General features: G+C 38.1%; 2 protein-coding genes across 3 annotated transcripts in view; one reads left to right on the forward strand and one right to left on the reverse strand.

Annotated features, from left to right (window-relative positions):
• Positions 1-16428, forward strand: part of LOC307138038 (CUB domain-containing protein 1-like) — a 31406-nt gene extending 14978 nt beyond the window's left edge. Inside the window, exons 5-9 of the mRNA XM_079836142.1 lie at positions 8950-9147; positions 10584-10958; positions 11736-12089; positions 12200-12281; positions 15050-16428. Coding sequence (XP_079692268.1) covers positions 8950-9147; positions 10584-10958; positions 11736-12089; positions 12200-12281; positions 15050-15443 — 1403 coding nt within the window. The 3' untranslated portion in view covers positions 15444-16428. The remainder of the gene's footprint in view (positions 1-8949; positions 9148-10583; positions 10959-11735; positions 12090-12199; positions 12282-15049) is intronic.
• Positions 16429-17333: 905 nt separating this feature from the next.
• clec3ba (C-type lectin domain family 3, member Ba) lies at positions 17334-25961 on the reverse strand. Of its 2 annotated transcripts, XR_013817989.1 has the most exons (4): positions 25779-25901; positions 25371-25466; positions 21369-22065; positions 17334-17866 (listed from the first exon to the last, which is right to left on the reverse strand). XR_013817989.1 is itself a non-coding variant. In XM_079836146.1 (3 exons), exons 1-3 carry the CDS (start codon positions 25873-25875, stop codon positions 21665-21667), a joined length of 594 nt encoding a protein of 197 aa, XP_079692272.1. In that variant the 5' UTR covers positions 25876-25961; the 3' UTR covers positions 19867-21664. The 2 variants fall into 2 exon arrangements, 1 of the variants encoding a protein (XP_079692272.1); XM_079836146.1 differs by lacking the exon at positions 17334-17866 and having other exon boundaries at positions 19867-22065; positions 25779-25961.
• Positions 25962-27263: the final 1302 nt, after the last annotated feature.

The raw sequence follows: 27263 nt of genomic DNA on the forward strand, positions 1-27263 counted from the left end.
AGAAGCTGTGCGCGTGGAGAGCGGGAGCTTTCACACTGCAGTCAGTGTTGCCAAGTCCGCTTTTTTCCGCGGAATTGGGCTACTTCTACACTGTTGCCGCGGGCTGTGTCTCATGTCCGCGGGTTGAAGCAAAAAAACACACATATTTAACCCCCCGAACGCGATGTTTACCAGAGAACCTCCCCGAAGCGCGATTGGGCTTGTTTTGGGCTAGTTTTGAGTAACGAATGGGTGGGTTTTGTTGTGAAAACCTGGCAACCCTGCTGCCAGTGTTCTCTCGCGCAGCTGAACCGTGGCGCGTGTATTGCAACAGACGGTCACATTTTCCGGGGTTCTTCTCCGACCCCAGTACGTCTCGTGCTTTTATTTATTATGGGCTGCATATATCTGCTGTAAATGCGACCTGGTTCCGCTCTGTCCCAAACACATATGCATAATAACTTGTTGTATATAGGTAGTTTACATGATTAAAGTAACATTAAAGTTAAGATATGCCTCTAGCTTTAATCATTTAAATGTGTCTTTGAAGTTTGGGCAAAAACTTCTGGCAGCTTTAGTCGTTGTTTATGCACATGTATATCTTCAAAATAGACGACTAGTTATACATTAACACTATGCTGAAAGCTCCTGTATGTGAACCTTTTGCAGATAAATACAAGTGCATTTTCGTTTACTATTGACACAAATCAATAAGTAAATCATACTCAACTACTATAGTAAACAACTTTTCCTAATTAGGCCTACTCTGTATACATTTTATGATGAATAGTATCATTATATATTATGTTTAAAAAGCTTCTTGTGTTCATATATTTCATTATAAAATGGCATACTATGTACACTACCCTTCCTGAAATACAATTAATATTGTCATCATTCATTGATTTCATGTTAAAATAATATACAAATTCACTACCCTCTTTGAAATAAAATAATCAGTAAAAAAGAATAATAAGATTAATCTGGAAAAATAATCGTTAGATTAGTCGACTAATCAAAAAAATAATCGTTAGATTAGTCGACAGAAAAAATAATCGTTAGTTGCAGCTCTATTCAGTGTCCACAGAATTTTATTCACTAGAGTAAATCAACTCTTTCACTAAATATATGACCTATATTAGCCGTTATATTCATTATATTCTACTTAACCTGTTAATGATATCTTGATTATTTCATGTATGTTTAAATAAACGTGTCATGAAAATGACAGACACTGTGTATAAATGATTATATTTCAACAACGAATAGGATAAAAAACTATTTTATAATTAGATTTAGAAGTTAGTACGCAAACATGTAAACTTCACATAAGGAAGTTTTTGCAATATGTTATTTGAGTGTTGATTATTAGACCTAAAAATAGGTTAATAGTTTGGGCTCTGTTGTTAACCTTTAATATTAATGTGCAAGTAAGGGCTCCCTATATAGTTTACAGCAATATCTTCAATAAACTTTGTTATAATTTAATTAATTTAAGGACAGATACTTTTTTTTTTCCAGTAAACCAATAAAAATAAATAAAAAGCCATTGTAAAACTGCTGTACCGAACCCGTACCGAACCGTCAGTTTTGTGTACCGTTACACCCCTATTCTACAGTTAACATATGGGCTATGGCAGTCTTTGTTTTGATACACTATTATGTTGAAGGCCTACAGAGAAAATAGTTGTATCTTTAAGCAGTTGCACTTGTTCTGAATGCACTTTCTTGTAGAACATTTTTAAATGCACTAGATCTAAATGCACTTTGTTTTTATGAGAGAACATTTAATTTTAAAACCTTTCTGTAAGCCTGTACATTATTATTTATTGTACAAATGAGTGGGGTCAAGTTAAACATTTTAGTTTGAATTTTATTTTATACTTTGCATTTATGTGCTAAATAAATATTGGCATAATTTGTAATTGATTTATTCTTTGAAACTTTAATATTAATTTATGCAATTGCAATGCCTTGATTTTAGTAAAGTTAGTACACAGTCATAGCCATAAATGCAATGGTACTAATAATTGTCATAATTTCTTTCGGTGTTTCGGTTTTGGTTTCCTCTTTTTCGGTTTTCGGTTTCGGCCAAGAATTTTCATTTCGGTGCATCCCTAGTATTAATGCAGATTGTCTGTCATTCTTACTACTTTGAGTAACGTTGAAAGATGGAGCATGATTTGTTTAACAAATTTTAATGTTACATCAGTCATTCACGTTAATACTGGGCTAACGTATGTGCCGTTATTGATACTGTTCCTACACTGCAATAAATTAGAAATGCACACATGGGTTTGTTGATGGGCATACTCTTGTTAATGCTGATGGTGAGGAATTACAGCTGCAACATCTCATAATGAACCTCAAAATGAGTAGCGTATCACTGAGAAACGTCCTGCTCAAGACAATGCTTGCCTACTTGCAATGGATGGTTGAATAACTAGTTCTTCCAATGTTTCATCATTGGACTCGTGCTCGGATTGATATGGTGAAGTCGCTGCCATCGCTACCGTCTTTACAGTGTACAATCGCTGAGGAGCTGAAGTTTATGGTAATGGGCGTTTTGTTTCCAACGTGCGCTGTAAGCGGTAGACCAATCACAACAGACTGGGCCCTCTGGCCAGTCAGAGCAGAGTAGCTTGTGGAAAGGAGGAATCTAGAGAGACTGATTCATCTGTCGAGTTGTTTGAGAATCATTGAAAAATGTGGTGATGTGCATCTCAGCAGCCATTGACTACCATAGTATTTCTCCCCCCACTATGGAAGTCAATGGCTGCTGAGATCTGCTTGGTTACAAACATTCTTCCAAATATCTTACTTTGTGTCCATTAGAACAAAGAAATGTATACAGGTTTGGAACAACTTGAGGGTGAGTAGATGACTTTTTGGGTGAACTATCCCTTTAAAAAAAGATGAAATCATTCACTGATGCTCCAGATGGCAACATGATGCTTTAAGAGCTGGGCGGTGTATGCTTTTCTTAAGCCCCATTCGGACGGGACTAGTTTTCCAGGGGGACATTAGAGACTTTCATGTTTCACAGATGTACTTAGCAATTTTAATCTCGTCTGAATCTGCCAAGTCAGTGTTTTTTTCACACAAATTCTGTGAAAATTCCAGTGCAACTACTGATTTTTTTTTTCCTCTGAAATCTTATCCCGTCCGAATGCGAATGTCTGTGATCGCTGAAGTTGCATTATCCTAACTCTTCTCCTCACATATTTTACCTGGGCTACTGTTTGCACACCAATCTTTGACCTGCTTTCATTTAGTTTCAATATGGATGGTATCCAATGAAAAAAATAACATACACAATCAATAAATAGAGCCAAATCGCGGACACTGTGAAGACTACCCATTTAAATAACAGTGTCAGATAAGAGAAAGATACTTGTCTCTGCTCACTTATGCAAGTTTATTAGAAACAGCTGCTGTTAAAAACTTGTGATGTTTACTTAAATAGGGTTTTTATAATAAATAAAAATTATATTAACAGATAATAAAAGACATCGTCATACGTGATATACGCAAACACAGCAGATGACCTTCTGTAACATCTAGAAAACACACACTCCCACCTCTGTAATGAACACGGCGAAAACTAGTCCTGTCCGAATAGGTCTTTATTTTTTTAAAGATATGTATTTTTTTCATTCTGCCTTTTAGAAGCTACTTGAGATATTTACATGTTCCTGAGGAGAAAATAAGTACAATTTACCCTGATCATCCGGTTTAAAAAGTTAACACCCACCGGCTCTAAATGCATAGGGGTATGAACTTATGAGTATAACTGTAGTTTGGGTGAATAATAGTGTAATCACCTCTTCACCGTGGTGTTCTCTATCACTAGTAGGGTGAATCTCATGTACACGGGTATCATTTTACTGTAAAATCAAAAGAAGTCATATTTAACTTAAGCCTATGCATTGTGATCGTTTTCAACACGTTTATATTGCTATTGATTTATTGTTTTATCATAATTGATTTACCTTGATTACACAAGGCTAAGATTGAGCCATCTGTTGTGTCATTTTGGAAAACCCGAGCAGTTCCAGGTCATGACTCATGGAGGCAGAATATGAGAAGAACGCTTTCTTTCTTTCTTTTCAGTGGATTTTGAGGAGCCTCTGGCCTCACATGACTCGAGGAGCTGTTGAAGCTGCTTTTAGTCATCCTTGCTTTTTCACTTGTTTGATTAGGGTGGGGAAACTATTGAGCAGCACTCACTGATTCAGTGCTGAATCAACACTGATTTCAGACATTGTTTCAACTCTGAGCAGACATTAAATTAACTTGTTTTCGGATATGTTCTGCATGCAGTATGGATGTCTGCTTTATTAGTTTAATTTCATCCATTGTTGAAATATTTTTGTATCATGTCAAAGTTTGTTATAGCAAGAGTCACTTTAAAACAATCATCCTGATCAAAAAAGGTTAAAGCCGTTTATATGACCTTGTCGTGGTCAACTTAATTAATAATTTCTGTAGAATCATGCATGAAAAATTCACCCATGAAGAGTTTTTTTTTTCAATTTAGCTCAAAGGGAATTAATTTATAGGGAATTTTGAAAGAATCACTTAATCATCCGGCATTCATTTGAACAGGCCATAGCTATCAACTCTGTAGTGGATATTAATATTCAAACTGTATTAATATCCAAACTGTAACAAGATCAGCAGTTTAAGACATAACATTCATAATAACATAACACAAGACACTATACAAACAAGACTTTATTGATTGTTCTAACCCAAAACTAATATCTAACACCTAAACACACACACACAAGTTGCAAAAAGAAAAAAATTGAGGAAAGAATGTGTTTTAAGAGAGTGAAATGATGAAATCCAAGTTTCTAGCAAGATATGTATGCACTTTATGGGCCAGATTTACTAACAGCTTGCTCCAGCGCAAACCCTCTTTTGGGCGTTAAAAAACTACTGTCAGGATTTACTAAAGACACGCAGTGAAAAATAGCACTGAAAAGGCGTGGACAGGATTATTTTTGCGGCTGAACTTTTTTCAGATTGTGTTGGTCATTATGGAAATGATCCAGCTACATCTGAGTTCTTTTATTTGCGTGTTGTCAGTAGATCACACGCTGAACTTTCCACTCCCGTCTGCGCTTTTTTGGAATTGCACTCTCACACTAATTTGCACTGTTTAGTCAATCTGGCCCCATAAGACCTGACCTTAACGAACCATCAATCATTAATTTAATCCTCCTATTGTTTCTTAGGGTTATTGGGGTTCTTCTTGGGGTTCTTCTCAGGGTTATTGCATTTTATATCAATGCACCAGAATCTGGAGGTATTACTTGCTTTTGTTGATTGTCTTTGATGGGGATTTCCTTCGTTGGCGTCTTTTGCTGAAACTGTGGGTGTGTCTCAATCAGCTCCCTAGTTCAGTAGTCAGAGCACTGATCAGGACATAAGTCAATGGGCTGACTCCCTGATAAGTGCCCTGACTACTGAGCTATAGGCAGCTGATTGAGACGCACCCTGTATTTCCCTGGCTTGTTTATTCGCTGGAGGTCTTTTGTGTCTAGACTCTCTGAAGTGATGTCTTGGGAGGCCAATCATGTTGGTCGATGAATGGAAACTGAGTCTTTCTCGTGGCTTAAGTTTTAAGTTTGAGGCGGGCTTTGCGGCAAAACTTAGAAGACTCTCAATGGAAAAGAAACTGAAGGCCCTTTCACACTGAGCGTTATGCAATAAAGCTAAGCGAGTCGTCGACGAATGGATCTTTCTCACTGAATACATTCAGTGAATGTATGCATCTCCATAGGTTTTTCCATTTGGCTTTAACCTTGTCCCCTGCACAATATACAACAGTAAATTAAGATAAATAAAGTTTGGTACTTCACAGAAACCATACATCGAAATAACTTCCGACTGCGATCTAAAGTGGATTTGGTAAAACTTTAGTATAGGGGGAACATATTCACTGTTAACTACGACTTTTGCCTCAGTAAACTCCTAATTATTGCTTATTAATAGTTAGTAAGGTAGTTGTTAAGGTTATGTATTGGGTAGGATTTGGGGATGTAGAATATGGTCATGCAGAATAAGATATTGCATAATTCAGTGGAAAATCTGTATAAAGAACGTGTAAGAATAAATCTGTACTCAGACACCAATGAGAACACTCAACATCCATTCTCTTCTCTCTTTCGAAATACTTTTCTTTAGTGTTTACCCAGGTTTTCAAAATGGCACCACAACTCTCATACTTTTGTGCAAAAGCAGCGGCTCGGGTAAGCCCGAATGTAATCGGTCGGTTTGTTTAGTTAGACCTTTTCTTTAGCTCAGGATGTGGCCATTTCTCCTTCTCTCACATACATTACTTGTTAAATGATTAGTCACATGGACTCTTTACTTTCCCGCTCTTAGCAGAGTACAGTTTAGAAATGATTTCTATAATAAAATATGATACATTTTACACAGATTTGATTCATGCCACCATTTGAGTAATGAGAAATATGTCTAGCATTGCTTTAGAATGATCTGATGCCTTTTGATATTCAAAGGCAGTCTCTGGATTTTTAAGAGATTTCAATCCTGTGTTTAAGAGGTCACTTTTAACTCTTTACCCGCCATTGACGGAAATTTCTGTCTTTCCATGTTTTCACTGCTATATGGTAGAATCTCTGGATCAAAACACAGGAGAAGAAGCAGAAATAAGTGATATCATATGTAAGCAGATGCATGTGTAAAATAAGACTATCATCAACATTAAACAGCGTATAAATCAAAACTGCCTAATGTTACTGAATGAAATGTCAACTCAGGACGAGCTATAGGACTGTGAAGCTTTGGGTGTTGATGGACTCAATCTGCTCCATCTGTGTTTGGATCATCAAAATGTTGCTTTTCTATGAAACTTACTCACATTCAAGTGTTGATAAAAGAAGAATGCATGAAGCTAGAATAAAGCGGGGTTGTTTGTTTAAAAGTAGAGGGTCTGTTCTTTCATTTGATATATTGCATGTTCACATATTCATACAACAAAATATTCTGGGGGACATGAAACTTTTGTGAAAATGATCAAAAATGCTGGCAGAGGCTGGCAACTTTTTGTGGGGAATGCTGGTGGGGAAAGAGTTAAAAAGAAGAGGGTCTGTTTTAAGTCTCTGTCTTAGGGATCAAACCAGCCTTGTCATCACTCATGATTTTCCTTGGGAGAGTCCAGATTGCCATCTCCAAAGCAATTTTTCTCGTTAAGCTTGACATCTTGTGTTCGTTCTCTAGCTGGGACCATAGATTACAAGCGTTCGTTGTTTTAAAGCTGTGGAGTTCGTTAGCTAGCTCAGTGTAACGAGGTTAGTTGTTGTGGGAAGAAGGAGGCAGGAACCGGTGAACATTCAACAATACTTTAATCATATAAAATAACAAAACAAATGTAAAACTGGGAGCCACTCACGGACGACTGCTGCTCACACTTAAACAAAACATAATGTAAAATAGTCCAGGCATGGTCATCTCTCCTCTTACCCTGTCGTCGCTCCTCCTTTTATTTTTCCGAAAAGCTCCTCCGTGAGAAACTCGTCCTGTTCTCACAACCCTCGGCCTCATCCTGCTTGCCACACTCAGACTGTATGGCACCTAATTTATTTATGGTCCTGATTGATTTGGAATTTGTGGAATTCTGTTTGAACGAATCTGTCTGATCTGCTCTCAGTTCCTAGTGTGTGTGTGTGTGTGTGTGTGTGTGTGTGTGTGTGTGTGTGTGTGTGTGTGTGTGTGTGTGTGTGTGTGTGTGTGTGTGTGTGTGTGTGTGTGTGTGTGTGAGAGAGAGAGTAAATGAGTTAAATAACTAAAAATAGACATAGTTTGAAACTTCGCCATTGTGGTAGAAATTTAAAATGAAATGTTCAAATTGCTCATAACTTCCAGAAAGTAATCAGAAAAATAATGAGTAACATTTTATGTAGCACTGTAAGGAGGGAATCTCCTCAACCACAACCAATGTGCAGCACCACCTGGATGATGTGACGGCAGCCACATAGCACCAAAACGCTCACCACACACCAGGTTATTGGTGGAGAGGAGGCCGAGTGATGAAGCCAGTCAGTGTATACAGTATATATGGGGATTGTTAAGAGGCCGTGATGATGTACAGATGCCAATGGGCAAATTTGGCCACAATGCCGGGATTAAACCCCTACTCTTTATTTCGAAGGACATACTGGGATTTTTAATGACCACAGAGAGTCAGGACCTCAGTTTAACATATTATCCGAAGGGCGGTGCTTTTTGACAATATAGTGTCCCCATCACTATACTGGGGAGTTAGGATCCACACAGACCACAGTGTGCACGCCCCCTGCTGGCCTCACTAACACCTCTTCCAAGTCCAACAGCAACCTGTTTTTCCCAGGAGGTCTCCCATCCAGGTTCTGACCAAGCTCAACTAGTCGTGGGCTACAGGGTAATATGGCTGCTGGGGGAAAAAAATAATAATACAAAAATGTATTGTTATACCCTGTGAGAGCAAAGTCAGTAAGTTTTAGTCCAATGCAATAATATTAGCATTTTCGGGCAAAAAGAAAAGCTCTTGACCTCTCCGGGTCAAAATGACAGGGACACAACTTGCATGGAAACATAGTCTACAGGCTAATACGGTGGGCTAATAAAATCATTTCTAGTGAATGACCAATATTTTTGGATATTATGAGATAGGGGATTGGTGGATAACAATGTTCGCTTTTGGCCTGTTAACCGGACTGTTTACCTAACTAGTTTGTCAGAACCTAATTTTGCTCATAGCTTTGTCAGTGGATAGTAGACCATTTATTTTATTTCTTCTGGTGAATCCGGTCAGGGCTGGATGAGTTCAGCGTTTCTCAACACTTCACCGTCTCTTTTCTCATAAAAAAAAATTGTGACCGGCTGACTGTTCATTATGCCTTATTTCATATAATGTTTTTTTGACATCTATTTTTCTTATTCTTGTCACTGTTGCAGGGCAGTGTGAAGGGGATCTACCTGAGAAGCAAATGCTACAGATACGTGTGATGAAAAAGGATCCCAAGTCCGTCTGTGTGTTGAAACTGGATTCAGTCATAATGGACACAGTCACCATAACTTCAGGGAACCATTTTGACCTTGATACCTTTGACTGTAACAAGGATGAACTGGAGTTGACTGTCATCCAGACCATAGGTACTCAAATATGATCCGTCCCCTTTTGTGCCTTAAATAAGACAATATCCTAAATATGTTGAGCTTTGTTTCACGGTGTAAAATGCTATGGTGTCTCCTGGACACTATTAGAACAGAAGGTTCACCAGTTAAATATATATTTACCATAACTTCTATTATTTAAGCAGGTCAGGGACATGACATTGGGCCAAAATATTGTCAGTAGGTATTTCCTAAACTTCTGAGTTACCTTCAGAACATGTGTGGAAACTTTTGTTTCAATGGTTAGTTCACACAAAAATTTAAATTCTGTCATTAATTACCCTCATGTCGTTCCAAACCTGTAAGACTTTCGTTCATCTTCAGGACACAAATAAAGATGTTTTTGATAAAATCTGAGAGCTTTCTGTCCCTCCATAGACAGCTACACAACTACCACTGTGGCACTTCAAAAAGTTCATAAAGTTAAACTAATCCATGAATCCAGCGGTTTAGTCCAAATTTCTGAAGAGACATGATCGCTTTATATGAGGAACAAATTTTATTTAGCTTTTATTCACATATAAACATTCAACAACTCACAGATCAGTTGTGGTAAACCAACGGAAGCTCAAGCATGTTCGTTTGACGTGCGAGAACCAATGAGGTTCATCCTCGTGTTACGCAGCACGTTTGAGCTTCTGCGAGAACCAATGAGGTTCATTCTCGTGTTACGCAGCACGTCTGAGCTTCTGCAAGAACCAATGAGGTTCATTCTCGTGTTACGCAGCACGTTTGAGCTTCTGCAAGAACCAATGAGGTTCATTCTTGTGTTACGCAGCACGTTTGAGCTTCTGCAAGAACCAATGAGGTTCATTCTTGTGTTACGCAGCACGTTTGAGCTTCAGCAAGAACCAATGAGGTTCATTCTCGTGTTACGCAGCACGTTTGAGCTTCTGCAAGAACCAATGAGGTTCATTCTTGTGTTACGCAGCACGTCTGAGCTTCTGCAAGAACCAATGAGGTTCATTCTCGTGTTACGCAGCACGTTTGAGCTTCAGCAAGTACATTGACTAACACAAACATGTTCTGAAAACCATTTCTAGCGGGGTTCTAGCTACTTTTAGAAACTCAATCCAATCAGTGTGGGTTAAGGCCTGACCACATCAAGGAAGATAACTATAAAGTTTCAATAACCTCAACTATAATGATAATGGGGGAATGGAATCATTGGAATCACTTTCAGAACTTTTCCTACTGACAAAATGATGAGACAGCCAATCAGAATCCATCGACTTTAAAGAGCTCCAGCATTTAAAGTGGCAGACAACATAACTGCAGCTCGTGCTTATAATACAGTACACAGAATGTTATCGTCCATTTGGTGTGAATGGGCCTTGATGCTCTTGCAGTTCTTGGCCCATAATATTTCAACTTTCCCCTGTTCATCATCACTTACTTTGTTTCTTTATCAACAGAATGTAAAGAATGGATAAAATGTGCATCCACTCCATTCCTTATAAACTTCAATTACGAGCAGCAATGTATCCCAGGAGTTCTGAAGATGATAACATGGCACCTTCATGGCCCACAGAACAGTGCAGTGGAGCTACAGTCCCCTACAGGTCTGCGTTACTGTCCGCCTGAGGACAAATCCAATAGCATCTTCCTCCTAGATGTGTCCCACATTAACCCTGGCATCACTATTGGGCAGTTTTGTCCAAAGGGAACCATTGAGAAAATCCAGATCCGTGAATCCAAGATTGCAGTAACTGCCTCTGTTACAAGTTTCAGTGACCGGAATTTGGCAACTAAACCCTTTTTAACTTATTCATTTACACAAGGCATATCAGGTAAAGTGTTTCATTATACATTCATTATACATTACTGTAAATGGAAGCTGCTTATAGCAAGTGCATGATTAAGTAGAACTAAAATTGTGCAGAAACTGTCTGTGACTGCCATGCTTTTGAGTTTGAAAGTGACATACACTACCGTTTAATGGGTTTCAGTAAGATTAAAAAAAAGTTTTTAAAAGTGAACCACAAATCATAAAAATATTATTAGAAGGATTTTTTGAAGGAAATGGAGTAATGATGCTGAAAATTCAGCTTTGATCAATAAAATACATTTTAAAATATAGCTGTGAGCCTGTGACAAATGGTTTACGAGTTATGAGCCATAAGTCATGATCGCTGTAGCACCACCATCAGGCTGATTGGGGCATGTTTTGATGACATTGTAGATGGGGTGGGTACTACGACTCTACGACTTTCAAGTCTCTACGACTTACAGTTTGGTCTGCCTGATCACTTTTACGGGAGAATGCTGATCCTTGGAAATTCTAATGAATAGCTACATGCTTGAACCGCTAATAAATATATTACAGTAGAACACGGTTCTTTTAAATTGTAATATTTCACAATATTCCTGTTTTTGCTGTATTTTTTATCAAATAAATGCAGCCTTAATTAGCATAAAGACATTTTCTTTCAAAGACATTAAAAATATCTAACCAATCCCAAACCTTTCAACAGTAGTGTACCTGCTCAAATAGATTGTGCAACTGACTTGATTAAAAAAAAATCAAAACGGTTATTGAGTTTTGCTGTTCTGCCTTTCTCATACAGAGCACTATATATTCACTGTTGCACCAAAAATTGATGACCCTACCGTGCTGGCGACCCCAACCTGGCCGTCTGGGATGAAACCCTCCAGCACTGTGTCCTGGATCATTAACACAGAGATAAAGAGCAATCTGAAGTTCAGGAATGTCACCCAGCCCAAGTGTAAGGAGGTGCACACAAACATTGCAGTGCAGACCATTCGGTCTCAAAAGATGCTGTACAGCACTAAAAAGGATGAGAAGATTAATGATGTCCTGGTTCCAGAAAGTTTTTATCTAAACATGACTAACTGCAAGTCCCCAAAAGGAGCCTTCAGGGCAATGATGGAGATCACACTGCAGAATAACACAAACACAAGTGAGAGCCTTACTTTCTTCTGTCCACTAAATTCCCACTAGAATTTACATATAATATATCAATAGGGGAAAGACTTGAAGATGAAGTTAAATGTATCATTATGTTTTCAGACAAGCTTCTGGGAATCATCCTGAGTATTGTGGGCATTGTGTTAATGATCATAACAGCCGTGGTGATCTGGATTGTTCTCAGGTAAGAGTTTTCCAAAAACATATTTTAAATATACAGGGGTTCAAGCACTTTAAGGCCTTTTAGGCACATGTTTAAAAAGATATTACATGTTTCAGGTAATTTATGGCATCAATTTTCAGGTATTTTTTCCAAAAAAAATTCCAGGTTTTGTTTAGGAATTATAGGCTTTCGGGTAAACTGTATGGGTCATTTTGAAATGACTGTGCTATCCATAGTTTTCAGTCACGTGACTGTCGCGGAGCCTTGGAGGGCAAAACCGCCATAGAACTCCATAGAACGGCAGCACAAGCCTGTCAAATTTCCATCTTAAAACAAAAATATGTGAACAAGATGCACGTTTTGGGCACTTATGATCCATATACAGCACCTGCTGCAGTATTTCAATCACTGAAAACATTTGTGTGTTCAGCAGGCAGTTGTGCAATTACAGTGGGTCATCTGCAGGAGGCTTTCTAGGGCAGCAGTCTTACTGGTCATAACTGTTTTTCACCAGTTTCCATCCCCGATCCACTGTGTTCATGTCCTCTTCCTTTCCAATCTACACCATGATCTGGAATTAAACTCTTTGGCAGTGGTATTTGGTTGAGGCCTCAGTTAGAGGCAGACCTTCTGGGGAACAAATTATTTGGTGGTAACGGGCAAATCTTCTTGCTAAAAAGGTTGTAGCGCAAAGAGGCAAGTGATTCGATACTCTTTCCGCCAAACAACACTGTCATTGCCTTGGTCCCATGGTCCTCTATGACATTCCTTGCTTGATGTGGGAGCAGAAACACATTTGTACAGGACTGGATTGTTGATTCACCATTCACAATATTCTGGAATGCTGTCTGTTTGCCAACACTAAAAATGCTTGAAGTTATATCACATCCTGTGACTACCCAGGACTTTTTTCATTTCACTGATGTTGTACACTTTAGTAGCTTTGGACTTGTCTGAACGAAAATAGAGGCCTCTATTGTTCGCCCTGAGGAGAAGATTGAGTAAGTCTGTATCCTCCCTTATCAAGGTTGTGGGCTGATGTTCTGAGGACTTGACTGCTGCTTTCACAATGTCCACGTTTGCATCACCTGATGCATTGATAACAGTGCAGCCCTTTTTCTCCAGCTCCTTGGCCATACGATTGATAAGTCCTTGTTTGTAGCAAGATCTGGAAAGGAAATTATCCTTTCTTCCCACAAACTCTGTCTCTGCATTGAAGTTAACGATGGGGTGAGTGTTTTCACCACGTCTCTGATGCATATTGTCTTTGATGGAAGGACCTTTGCTATAACCATCAAAAACAACTTTTGCTTTACCATAATGGCGTATGGTAAGGTCTGCATATGACTGTGCAATGGCACCGCAACTTTTACCCTTTTTCCATGCCAATTGGTGAACCAGGGAGCCACTGTCAAGGACATAATGCTCAGTTGGTGGGATGGAATCCAGGACAGTTTTGTTAGATTTCTTCCTTGAGAACTAGTTGGCGCTAGTTGGGGCTTGTTGGCTAGGAAGGGGCTGCAGGAAATGAGTAGAGCTCATAGCTCATTAAATCAGACAGTTTTCGACATGATCAGGAACCGTTGAAACAGCAAAGCAGGATCAATGGTCCGGTCTTGGGCAACTTCGATGGTGGAGTAATCTGTAAGGGTTTTTGCCTGGTTTTTCCATTTGAAGGATATTCCAAAAACGGGTTAAAGTAGTCAAAGATGAGTTTTGTTTGAGCAAAATGGTATACACTGTGCTTCCAACAACATTTCAGTGAGGCAAGCAATATCAAATGTCAGTATTCTCTTCCACCATCTTCTGAATTGCTGAAAATTGTGAATTTAGTTTTGTTGGGTTTAGTGTAATGCCACCCTTATACTCAAAAACATCTATAGAGGATGCATTACATATGTATTACCTTATTCAAATTGAAATGAGTGACCATTTTAGAGGGTTCAACTTCACACACAGGCCTCTGTTCGGGCTAATTCAGAGTTGTTTATGATCAAAGTTATAACTCCAATTTAAGTTACTTTTGGGTCAAGTATGTCAAGTATGTGTTTTAGCAACAAAACAAAAAAACACGTACTGAGTAGGAGTAACATGACATGGGCTAAATCGTTTACATCTCTGGTTCACCCCAAACAAAGATAAAACCTTACAGTAATCTCACAAAATCAAGTATTCCTTAAGTATGTAATCATGTCAGTGCAATTTAGACAAGTCAAATGGATTCATAGACCCAGAAAACATGGGGTTAGATACCAAGATTTCTAGGCTAGGTCATTTAATGAAGGAGTTAGGATATTTTAAGGGCTTCCTACCCATCTTAGACGCCATCTTGAAAATTACACCTTTCTAGTGGTCAGACTTTGGTAAACTTTTAGTATTTAATACTACAAAACCAGCTGAGAAACCTTTTGTTAGAATTTGTTTTTTTCTTCATATATGCAGCCGTCTAATAGCCATAAGGTTTTTTCCCTTGTTATAGTGCCACCAAGTGGTTAAACTCTACAATTTTGTTGATTTCACATCAGAATGAGCTCATGCATACGTGTACCATGTTTGGTGAAATTCTCATTCCAATCAAGAGTTACAGCCATTTAAGTGAAATGGCCACGCCCACTTCAAACATTTGGTATGTTTGACAAGTTTTATTTTTTTGATAGTTTTTGATATTAGGTCTCCAGAGAATCTGCGCTGGTTTGGTTCCGATTAGGATCTGGGCTTTGTGCTTGAAACCCTAACTAGTATTGTACTGTAATATTTGATTCTTAACAAAGTATCTTAATATTGCACAGGAAAAAGAAGAGGAATAAGGCTCCCCCAGTGTCCGTCTACAATCCCAATGAGCATACTTTCCTTCCAGGCCTCCATGGTGTCCCCAAAACACAGGAGGAGGATCCTTACACTTATGCATACATAGATGACACTCTGGTATATTGCCATCTGCTTAAAGGTGATGCTGAAAACGAACAATGTACAGAACCCTGTAGAGATGAGAGCGGCCCACCTCTGAGTGGCCCACCTTTACCTGACAGACCAGTCAGCAAAAGCATAGTCACTGAAGGCAGTGTGTTGGTTGGCAATGATCCGTATGGTTATATTCAGGGGCAGTCAACTACATCTGGCTCACCAAAGTCTCCCATCAAATCCTCTGAAGAAGGGGTCTATGAAACCAGACTGTGTGTGTGAGGGTAAAGAGTTCTTGATGGAATTGCATTTTCTACTGTTAAATGAAGTTTTTTTCTAAGATGTTTGTATATCTTGTGATTTTATGTGTGAACAGGATGCTTGTTTTAAAGATTGAATGTTTGATATTAAAACATCTACATTCACTTGCACCACGTGAAGTTAGGAGATACATTTTCTAGAAAAAGAAAACGTAACTGAGCGATCAGAAATGTTATTATAGTGTAGTGTCTCATGGGAAAACGTAACTATTTCACAAGTTGGCAAATTCATACGTTTTCGTACAATTCCAAGCGTACAAATTCATATTATTTAAAACTAAAAAAAGAAAACGAAACCACCCCTAAACATTCTGGTCACTGAAGCAAAAGCATGTTGTTCTAAAACATACAAATGAGATACAAATCCATATGAATTGGCTACCAATTTGCCAAAGCGTAAAACAGTTTCAAATTTCCATGAGAGTGTGTTGAAGATTCTGGATTTCACTGACAGATGCTATAGGCTCAACTGCAAACCCATCAAAACTACTCTTGTTTTATGGGTAGTTATTAGGGTACCATTCACAACTTCTGACAATGGAAATGGCAAAAAATGCGTACCGTACAGATCTGTACCACACTATTAATGGCCCTTCCAACACCACAACTCGCTAACTTGGGTTTGGAATGTCTGATAATGGGCCTTATTCATCACAGCATTTTAGGATGTGAAACAGAGCTGGGGTCTGTAATAATTAGTAATTCTCTGAACGTTCAAGTGCAGGAGAACATGGGAATTGTTTCAGATAAACAATTTGATGTTACAGATGAACGTGTAAGATTGTTTTTAATCAATTTCTTGAAGGTTCATTTCCACAGAATGCCTGTTACACACGGATGTGATAAAGGTGGTTACAATGAAGTCATGTAATACTTTTCTCATGACCGTGCACAAGCCTTGGAATATGACTTTTTATTGTGTTATTGTCAATAAAAGTTAAGAAGCCATTACAGAGTCAGAAAAACATTTGCAGGGGGGTATTCCAGAAAGCAAGGTTAACTTACCGTCACATATACCTTGAACTCCTGGTTGATTAACCCAAACATTGCTTACATTATGAGTAAGTTCAGACAACTCCGAGTATGTTCCCGGTTAACACACAAGACATTCTCAACAGAGCGACGAATCAATGATTCACAATGGAAAAAGCGTGCCATTCTACCTTCTTCTTTTGTTTAATGGAGATTTACATAACTAACATTGCCACCTATTTGGTGGTTGTGCAATAATTTTTTCGACCTTTTCGTTTAATAAGTTGTCTTTATTCACGGAGAATAAGGATTATATTGTTTGATGCTAATTAATTGAATGCAGACATTAAAATAATATATTTGAATTGAATTAACATTTAAACATTACCTTGTTGTATTAGTGCTTTAGAATTAATATATAATATTGTATATTATATAACTGTAAGTATATAACAGTTAGTACATCTGAATACCTCTTAAGCAAACTAACTCTGGATCATGAGTTGCTCTGGAGCAGGTTATGTTCAGAGAGTGAGTTGCTGTGGCTACTTGCATACCCTGAAAGTTACCTCCGTTTTTGGAACCGAAAGTTGAGGTTATCCTCTACTTATTCTTAAACATACCCAGGTATGTCCCATAACCTGCTTTCTGGAAACCCCCCCTGGAATTAAACATGTTCAAAACAAGAATTGAAAGCGGGAAAAGGTGTAGTTTCCATCCCAATCTTGTGATTTGTTGGTGTTGGTGATTTTTGTATAAATTCTTATGATCTTATGAAAAAAGCATGAAGGTCAGTCCCAAACCTCACCCTCAGTGAGGCGTTAAACAGATCTTACTAAATGACACTGTTCCAATTCATACAAATTAGCAAAAATGTTATGAATTGCCATGTTATTTTATTTGTATGTTTTACATAAATGCACAGTTCCTGTTAGCTTACATAATAATAAGGAATAATTTTGATTACATTTCAGTAATTAGTATTTTGTCAAAATGAACTCATTCGTGAACATACTTATATAGAGCTATGATGATGCTTGTACTAAAAGAATCAATAGGGTTCTTTTGCTACTGGTTTTCCTGCTTAGCCATAACATGAGATCAAACACCCTGCAATAAAACTATAAAACTCACTAATCTGGAGAGAAGATCTCAAAGAAAGAGTATAGGACACTGCCTTGCCCAGACTTCTCTCCTCGCTTATCTATTCATCCCCCTCTCCCTACTCACCTCCTTTCACCCAAGTCACCACTAAAAGTTCATCAACATGAAATCTGGCTCCAAATGATCCTTATATATCCATCTGCCTCTGTGATTTTTTGACTGCATTACATAAGAAATCTCTTGGGCCTTGTAAGTTTGAATGACAAAATAAAGGCAAGAAGCTGTTTATTTGTAGTGTATATACAGGTGCTGGTCATATAATTAGAATATCATCAAAAAGTTAATTTATTTCACTTATTCCATTCAAAAAGTAAAACTTGTATATTCATTCATTACACACAGACTGATATATTTCAAATGTGTATTTCTTTTAATTTTGATGATTATAACTGACAACTAAGGAAAATCCCAAATTCAGTATCTCAGAAAATTTGAATATTGTGAAAAGGTGCAATATTGAAGACACCTGGTGCCACGCTCTAATCAGCTAATTAACTCAAAACACCTGCAAAGGCCTTTAAATGGTCTCTCAGTCTAGTTCTGTAGGCTACACAATCATGGGGAAGACTGCTGACTTGACAGTTGTCCAAAAGACGACCATTGACACCTTGCACAAGGAGGGCAAGACACAAAAGGTCATTGCAAAAGAGGCTGGCTGTTCACTGAGCTATGTGTCTAAACACATTAATAGAGAGACGAAGGGAAGGAAAAGATGTGGTAGAAAAAAAGTGTACAAGCAATAGGGATAACCGCACCCTGGAGAGGATTGTAAGACAAAACCCATTCAAAAATGTGGGGGAGATTCACAAAGGGTGGACTGCAGCTGGAGTCAGTGCTTCAAGAACCACTACCAACAGACGTGTGCAAGACATGGGTTTCGCATTCCTTGTGTCGAGCCACTCTTGAACAACAGACAGTGTCAGAAGCGTCTCGCCTGGGCTAAAGACAAAAAGGACTGGACTGCTGCTGAGTGGTCCAAAGTTATGTTCTCTGATGAAAGTAAATTTTGCATTTCCTTTGGAAATCAGGGTCCCAGAGTCTGGAGGAAGAGAGGAGAGGCACACAATCCACGTTGCTTGAGGTCCAGTGTAAAGTTTCCACAGTCAGTGATGGTTTGGGGTGCCATGTCATCTGCTGGTGTTGGTCCACTGTGTTTTCTGAGGTCCAAGGTCAACCCAGCTGTATACCAGGAAGTTTTAGAGCACTTCATGCTTCCTGCTGCTGACCAACTTTATGGAGATGCAGATTTCATTTTCCAACAGGACTTGGCACCTGCACACAGTGCCAAAGCAACCAGTACCTGGTTTAAGGACCATGGTATCCCTGTTCTTAATTGGCCAGCAAACTCGCCTGACCATAACCCCATAGAAAATCTATGGGGTATTGTGAAGAGGAAGATGGGATATGCCAGACCCAACAATGAAGAAGAGCTGAAGGCCACTACTAGAGCAACCCGGGCTCTCATAACACCTGAGCAGTGCCACAGACTGATCTCCTCATGCCACGCCGCATTGCTGCAGTAATTCAGGCAAAAGGAGCCCCAACTAAGTATTGAGTGTTGTACATGCTCATACTTTTCATGATCATACTTTTCAGTTGGCCACGATTTCTAAAAATCCTTTCTTTGTATTGGTCTTAAGTAATATTCAAATTTTCTGAGATACTGAATTTGGGATTTTCCTTAATTGTCAGTTATAATAATCAAAATTAAAAGAAATACACATTTGAAATATATCAGTCTGTGTGTAATGAATGAATATAATATACAAGTTTCACTTTTTGAATGGAATTAGTGAAATAAATCAACTTTTTGATGATATTCTAATTATATGACCAGCACCTGTATATATTAGTGCTGTCAAAATTAGCGTTAACGCATGCAATTAATTTTTTCAGTTTAACGTGTTAAAAATATTAAACGCAGCATCCCATTTTTTCTGTCATCCTTTGGCTAGCGTTACATGATATGATCACGCTCTTACTCATGCAAATGCTTTTAAACCACAACACAAGATGCGCAGAAATACGTGCACCAGTATCACACGCACAGACAGCATGCCAATAATCCAGTTCTCTTTCACGCTTGAATAAACAATAACACACAGAATTATGCCAAAATGCCCGTTTTGTTGAGTCTTGTCATAAGAGCAGTCTTAAATGAGTTAATGTCAGATCCGTGTCATGTTCGACAGTGGCCTAATAATCCAGTTGCTGTGATGTCTGTCAATTAATGTTAATCAACAAAGATAACAGAGAAAATTGTAGCTTTAATAAGGATTCATCTATATTTAATGTAGAATTTATGCAGTGCAGACTGTTTGATAGCTTTATTCAATTTCTGTATATTTCCTACCTGTTAGACAGAAGGCCACAGTAAATATAACATTTATTATAATGGGTTTATGTGAAGATTGTTTAAAGTTCAGTTAAATTAAGTTGTTAAAAAAAAACTAATAAGTGTTGAAATTAATAGCTTCAATTATACTGTAATGCTGAATGTCTATCAATAATGTTGAAAAAAATCCAATTCATAGACATCAGTATCAGTGATACTGGCCTTCATTCATAAAAAGATGCCATTACAACAAATATCTGTCTTTTTTTGGAGAGTAACTGTGAAACGCTGCTTTTTTTAATTGCGATTAATTACAGAAAAAATGTGTGATTAATTAGTTAATTTTTTTAACCGATTGACATAACCCGTTCTCACTCCCAAGGCGTCAAAACCTGAAGCATGGTCAAGTGTCTTCCACTATATCGACGCGCAAGTGCTCCATTAATCTCAATGAGAAACCTTTGGCATCATACACAGACGCGTTGGGCATGGGAATGTTGTCTTCAAGATGAAAATATATATTGGGTCTTTATTTACTGATTTTTTTATTGTGATTGCCATTTTTATTTACGCTATTTAGACACGTTTGAACATGCAACCCAACCCCATCCCATCCCTAAACCTACCCATTTGTGTGTTATATGATATAAAACACAGGATATAACCGGCAGATACAACTGCAGACACAATTTATTCAAAAAGTACAAATATCCCAAGTGTTCCAAGGCCAAACGATTGATTTGTCTGAAGAAAATCCCCAAAAGCGATCAGCATCTCCATCCGCAATTTAAAAAATTGCTGCCAAATAAACGTTATGTCAGATTTGATTGTAAAATATCATTGGCTCTCGTGTGTCAATCGTTGGCCCGAGTGTGTCATGCTGAAGAGTCAGGTGTATCTTTTGAATGAGATATGACTGCGTGTGTGTGTGTGTGTGTGTGTTCACAGAGCGGCGGGAACATCATTTCAGCGATTAAAACATTAAGATCAACTCTGTTCTTCACATGAAGATATCGTATGACTTCAGAAGACTTGGAATGCAACACGAGTTAATACTTTTATACTGTTTTTGGGCAGTTTTTGCAATAAATACCTGTGACTGTACTTTTATTTGCCTGTTATGTGTTTTATATTGTTGAGAAGTGTGTAGGTTTAGGGTAGGAGTGGGGTTAGTTGCTCCAAAATATAAAAGTACCCCATAAATATTCATAAAATCATGTGTGCTTTTACAAATGCAAATAATAAAATGTGTGCATTGGGCAAACAACTGAAATCCATGGAGCACCTATGCAATATATATTCATTGTGACGCCGAAGGCGCTTGACCATGCTTCAGATTTTGACGCCTTGGGAGTGAGAATGGGTTGATTGACAGCACTAATATATATATATATATACATTTATAGTTGTTTGTGCTACTACATGTACACAAGACTAGTTGAGTTATATGACTGCTATGCATTCTTATTGTATATGTTCACCATGCATACTGTACATGCATCATCCAAAATCATGTTGCTCTACTAAAGGCCAATTCACATTGTCCCGGCAGACACCTTTGTCGGATCAGTGTGCTATGAGTTGCTCAATGCTTGTTTTCAGCGATTGAACATGTTTAATCACCGTTTGTCGGATTGTGGAATGTTTGAGAAGGGACGTCCTGTAATCTGGTGGCTGTCCGCGTCAGTGCAGTGTGAATTGGCCTTAAAAGCTTAGACGATGTTGAACTGGCAGACAGACGCCTTTTCACCACGGCAGTCCTCGTCGAACCACTTCCCGTTGGCCGTGCTGGACAGGATGGCACAGTTCTGGCTGCGGCCTCCGTCAGGCTGATGGGTGATCTCTGACTCCCAGTTCTTAAAGCGTATTGGTGAGCCTGTCTGGTCAGTCCACTCGCCCTCCTTTAATATGTCATTCACACCCAACCAGACGTGCCCTTCTGGCCCGATGGTCTGCCGGACGTACTCATACAGCTGGTCGTTCTCATCGCCAGAGAGAGGGCTGCTGAGGGTTCCTCCTTTTGCCATGCAGTCGTCATTTGCCAAGTGAAAGGTCTTCTTCATCGTGTCTGCGAGAAAACATTTGCCAGGGATCTTGAAGCCTTTCAGGCAAACTGAAGAGAGAAGGAAAGAACTTAAGGATCAAATAAAAGTCAGATGTGTTTTCCAGGTCATTAGACGGCCGTACTGTTATGAGCTGTGACTAACACACAACAGACAACACTGAATTCCACACACCTCATACTCATATCTCAGAGACGTTTTCCACAAGTACATCAACAACCAAATCCTGCAGACATTACCCCTGTGAAACACAAGTTGTATTGCATGTGCACTTGTACCTCAAACCTTAAACGTCTTTTTTTAAACTGTTCTTGCAGATATTATAATGTTGATGACAAAAGCCGTCACCCTCAAGCCATCCTTGGTGTACTGTATATGACTTTCTTCTTTCAGCCAAACACAATCCGAGTTACGTTCAAAAGATATCCTGGCTCTTCCAAGCTTTATAATGGGAGTGAATTGTACCATTTTTTTTTTCATCTCAAAAAAGCGCATCCATCCATCATAAAATAAATCTATACAGCTCCAGGGTGTTAATAAAGGCCTTCTGAAGCGAAGCGCTTTGTTTTTGTAAGAACAATATCCATATTTATAACTTTATAAACTATAGACGGTTTAAGCGGATGCACACGCGTTGCCACGGTTACTGTGTTTGTTTATCGATCTGGCATGGGGATAGTATGGTGCACTACTCAGTAGAAACACATTTTTGACGTACTATTCTTGGATAACATGATATAAATATTAACGATCAATCAGAGAGAATATGACACCAGCGCAAAAACAGTGTGCGACTCACTAAAAAGCCTTAAATGCTTCATAAATATCCAGCATACGAGAGCAGTGTCTAATGTAATTTCGACTGTGTGTCTAATGTAATTTACTTGTCATTTATTTTGCTTGTTATCAGAAATAATCTACTCTAGAGGAACTTATTCTGGCTGCGTTTACACTTGGCATTAACATGCGATCCGTGATCATCAGTCAGTCAGGACACAGCAAGTTTACATTTGTTCACATCAAGTGATCGCCATCTGGATGACTGATCGGATTTATGTTTCCCGCAAAATATTTAAATGTGCCTTTATCAAGGAGTGCAAAACAACTTTCGCTTTGTCCTCTATTAATGGCAGTGCCCATAGAGCACGGGATTGTTTGTGATGCATTCATACACAATCAATCTCAAATAGGGTACTTCATCTACAAGTTAAATTTCCCAACATTAATCTTATATTATGAAACAAAGAAACATGTTATTCCGATGCATTGCATGATTGAAGGCGAGCGCGCAAGCACAAATGCAAAAACACAAATGAAGATATTTTTCTTCTTCTTTACGGTCTTACGGGTTGGGGTCGACATGAGGGTGAGTAATTAATAACAGGATTTTCAGTTTTGGGTGAACTAACCCTTTAAGGGGAGCGTTTCCCCCACTCTGTATTGCAGACAGAAATGGGAGATTATTTATAATAAACATGCTGAAACAATAAAAACATGTAAAGTAAGATAATGCTGCCCAATTTAAATGAAAGATGATTAAACTCGCGAACAGCCGTTACTGTAAGCCAGTGATTATGGTTTGGAAAGTTATAAATATGGACATTTTTCTTTTGCTTCAGAAGGCCTTTATTATCCCCCTGGAGCCGCATGCATTACTTTTATGAAGGATGGATGCGCTTTTATGGGCTTCAAAATCCAAGTTACCATTCACTTCTATTATAAAGCTTAGAAAAGCCAGGATATTTATTAATATAACTCTGATTGTGTTTGGCTGAAAGAAGAAAGTCATATAGACCTAGGGAAAACTTGAGGGTGAGTAAATTATGGGGTAATTTTCTTTCTTTTTTTTCATTTTTGGGTGAACTAACCATTTAAGTACTTTTTAAAAAACTGTGAGACCCTTGAGCAAGGCACCGAAACCCCAACTGCTCCCCGGGCGCCGCAGCAATATGGCTGCCCACTGCTCTGGGTGTGTGTGTGTGTGTGTGTGTGTGTGTGTGTGTGTGTGTGTGTGTGTGTGTGTGTGTGTGTGTGTGTGTGTGTGTGTGTGTGTGTGTGTGTGTGTGTGTGTGTGTGTGTGTGTGTGTGTGTGTGTGTGTTTGTGTGTGTTTGTGTGTGTGTGTGTGTGTGTGTGTGTGTGTGTGTGTGTGTGTGTGTGTGTGTGTGTGTGTGTGTGTGTGTGTGTGTGTGTGTGTGTGTGTGTGTGTGTGTGTGTGTGTGTTGACTTGAATGGGTTAAATGCAGAGCACAAAAACCACGTATGGATCACCATATTTGGCCACATGTCACTTTACCTCACAGTTCACCATAAATGTGTGTCTATTTGCCAGTACACTTTAACCATATTTCTTAGAGGTAATAATCAAATTACTTATAAAGATCTATTTAAGTGGGTCAAAAAGCTCTCTAAAGTTCAGCTAATTGCATTTCATATACATAAACTTTAATAAAATGTCATTTAATTTCAAAGAACATGCAATTGAGTGTCTGAAAACATTACATTCAGTTCACACTTAAGTATTCTTTTAAAGCATATTTTTGTTCAAATTATTATATTTCAAAGCATATTATGTTAAAGCATTATTATTTTAAACTAACTACAGTTAGTCCCAAGAACTATTGAAATGGTACACTTACAAGTATACTACTAGTACTTTGATTTTAGCATATTTACTACATGAATTATACTTTGAAAAGATACTTGAACTTAAATGAACCTTAAGTATACAGTACTTCATATTGTTTGAAATGTGAAAATACCCTGCTGGTAGATGTTGTAACTACACTGTTTTGGCTACAAAAGGCATCTTTCTCAGATGACAGACATTTTAAAGTCAAAATTTTTACAACATACCACAAATATTTCATTATATGATATATAATGAGTTATTTCGATGCCCGAGATAAAAACAGGGACACATTTGACTTTCATACTTTTGATTGCTTTATTATTATTACTCAAATATACACATAACACAAAAAAATTGTAAGTGTAACTTCTGACCAGTACTTATAATTGGCTGATAACAGAAATCTTCCTAAAAAGTATTTTGGTAACACTTTAGTTTAGGGTTCAAATCTCACTATAAACTAGTTTTATTATTATCATGCATATTATTAGGATATTGGCTGTTTATTAGTACTTAAGCACATATTAATGCCTTATTCTGCATGACCATATTCTACAATACCTGAACTTAACAACTAATTTACTAACTATTAATAAGGAGTAATTAGGAGTTTATTGAGGCGAAAGTCATAGTTACAAGTTAATAGAATGGACCCTAATCTAAAGTCTGACCAGTATTTTCTGTAAAGCTGCTTTGAAACTGAAATTATAGATATACTTTAGTACCTGTTTGTAAGGCTTGTTGTTCCTTCAACAGATTCAGATCCTGCACAATCTGATCGATCTGTTTCTTCAGCTCCTCAATAGCAGCACTGTTCAAATCTTATTTTCCAGCACAAGGACAGAATTTACACTTTAATATACAAACAATGTCAGTTTAAATTCATGATATCCAATTTTTTTTTTTTTTTTTTTTTTACATTTACCCTGACTTAAAAACTTACAAAATACAAAAATTGGAATACTCATTTAGTAAAATCTAATGTTTTTATAATTCATGCAAACTATTGCAAAAATGCACAAATAAAAATATGGTTACAGAAAGGGTTTATGTTGTATAGAGTTTGTGTAGCTTAGAAGTGAAAGTTGCATCTTAATAAAGCATTTTCTGTTTTTTTAAGATGCTTTTATTACCTTTTTTCCCATTCTTTCTCTTTGTAGAGCTCTGCTCCGGGCTGGATTGCACCAGACAAACCACACAAAACAGAAGCTTGACAGCTTTAAAATCCATCTTGCTTACTGTACGTGTAGCTAGAAGCCTCTGAGACAGCGAGCGAAGTGATCTGCTCTACAGAAGTCCAGCTGCCCGTCATGAACAGCACGAGGAACAGATGATTTTCATTTAACAGCGTGTTCAACAGATCAACAAGTCTTTTTTTCTGGCACTGCATGGCTACATTACTGCAATGCTGCACTGCAAGTTATTTCACATTATTATTGTTGGTTATTATTATATTTATAGTAGAAGTAGTAGCCTATTATTTTGCATCATCTACTAATCAACGCATCAGTTGTTAATCAATAGTAATGTGTATTCTTTGTATTTATTATTGTTTAATCTGTCCTGCAATTTGCAAACTAATCAGTGGAGGATCATGAATTAGATTTAGAAAGCATTTTTTTATAAACATTGTTTACATTTGTTTGTGATATTGTATTGCATCACTGGGTGGAGTGTCATGTGTCCGTTCTCCAAACTCACAGACGCTTGGCAACCGTGGACTAATAGATGAAAAACATGATGGGTGGGTTATGGATGTTAACCAGAAGCACATGCAGCAGTTATGACCAGTGTTGGGGAAAGTTACTTTTAAAAGTAATGCATTACAACGTTGCGTTACACCCTAAAAAAGTACAACCCCAAATCAGAAAAAGTTGGGACAGTATGGAAAACGCAAAAAAAAAAAAAAGAAGTGATTTCTACATTTACTTTGACTTGTATTTCATTGCTGACAATATGAACACAAAATATGTAATGTTTTGTCTGGTCAACTTCATGTCATTTGTAAATATGCATCCTTTCCTGTCATTCAGACCTGCAACACATTTCAAAAAAAGTTGGGACAGTAAAGCATTTACCCCTTTGTAATGTTGCCATTCCTTTTCACAACACTTAAAAGACGTTTAGGGACTGAAGACACCAAGTGATGAAGATACCCGTACCCTCTTCCTCCGCAGCCAGGACTTTGTAATGTGTGCAGAATGTGGTTTTGCATTGTCTTGTTGAAATATGCATGGACGTCCCTGGAAAAGATGTCTTCTTGAAGGCAGCATATTATGCTCCAAAATCTCTATGTACTTTTCAGCATTAATGGTGCCTTCACAGAAGTGCAAGTTACCTTTGCCAAGGGCACTGACACAACCACATACCATGACAGACCCTGGCTTTTGGACTTGTTGCTGGTAACAGTCTGGATGATCCTTTTCTTCTTTGGTCTGGAGCTCACGGCGTCCATTCCTCCCAAAAAATACCTGAAATACTGCTTCATCTGACCACAGTACACGTTTCCACTGTGTGATGGTCCATCCCAGATGCCTCCGAGCCCAGAGAAGTCGACGCCGCTTCTGGACACTGTTAACATAGGGCTTCCTTTTGGCACAGTACAGTTTTAACTGGCA

This window comes from Gobio gobio (assembly GCF_949357685.1).
Source record: "Gobio gobio genome assembly, chromosome: 15".
Lineage (NCBI taxonomy): Eukaryota > Metazoa > Chordata > Actinopteri > Cypriniformes > Gobionidae > Gobio > Gobio gobio.

What these genes read in the sequence shown, in the direction of transcription:
- clec3ba (XM_079836146.1), bottom strand. Translation starts at nt 25,875, where the DNA reads ATGGATTTTAAAGCTGTCAAGCTTCTGTTTTGTGTGGTTTGTCTGGTG. An exon ending in GAGAAAGAATGGGAAAAAAG is followed by an intron (nt 25,467 to 25,778) that starts GTAATAAAAGCA and finishes CTGGAAAATAAG; the next exon opens with ATTTGAACAGTGCTGCTATT. An exon ending in ACAACAAGCCTTACAAACAG is followed by an intron (nt 22,066 to 25,370) that starts GTACTAAAGTAT and finishes TTCTCTCTTCAG; the next exon opens with TTTGCCTGAAAGGCTTCAAG.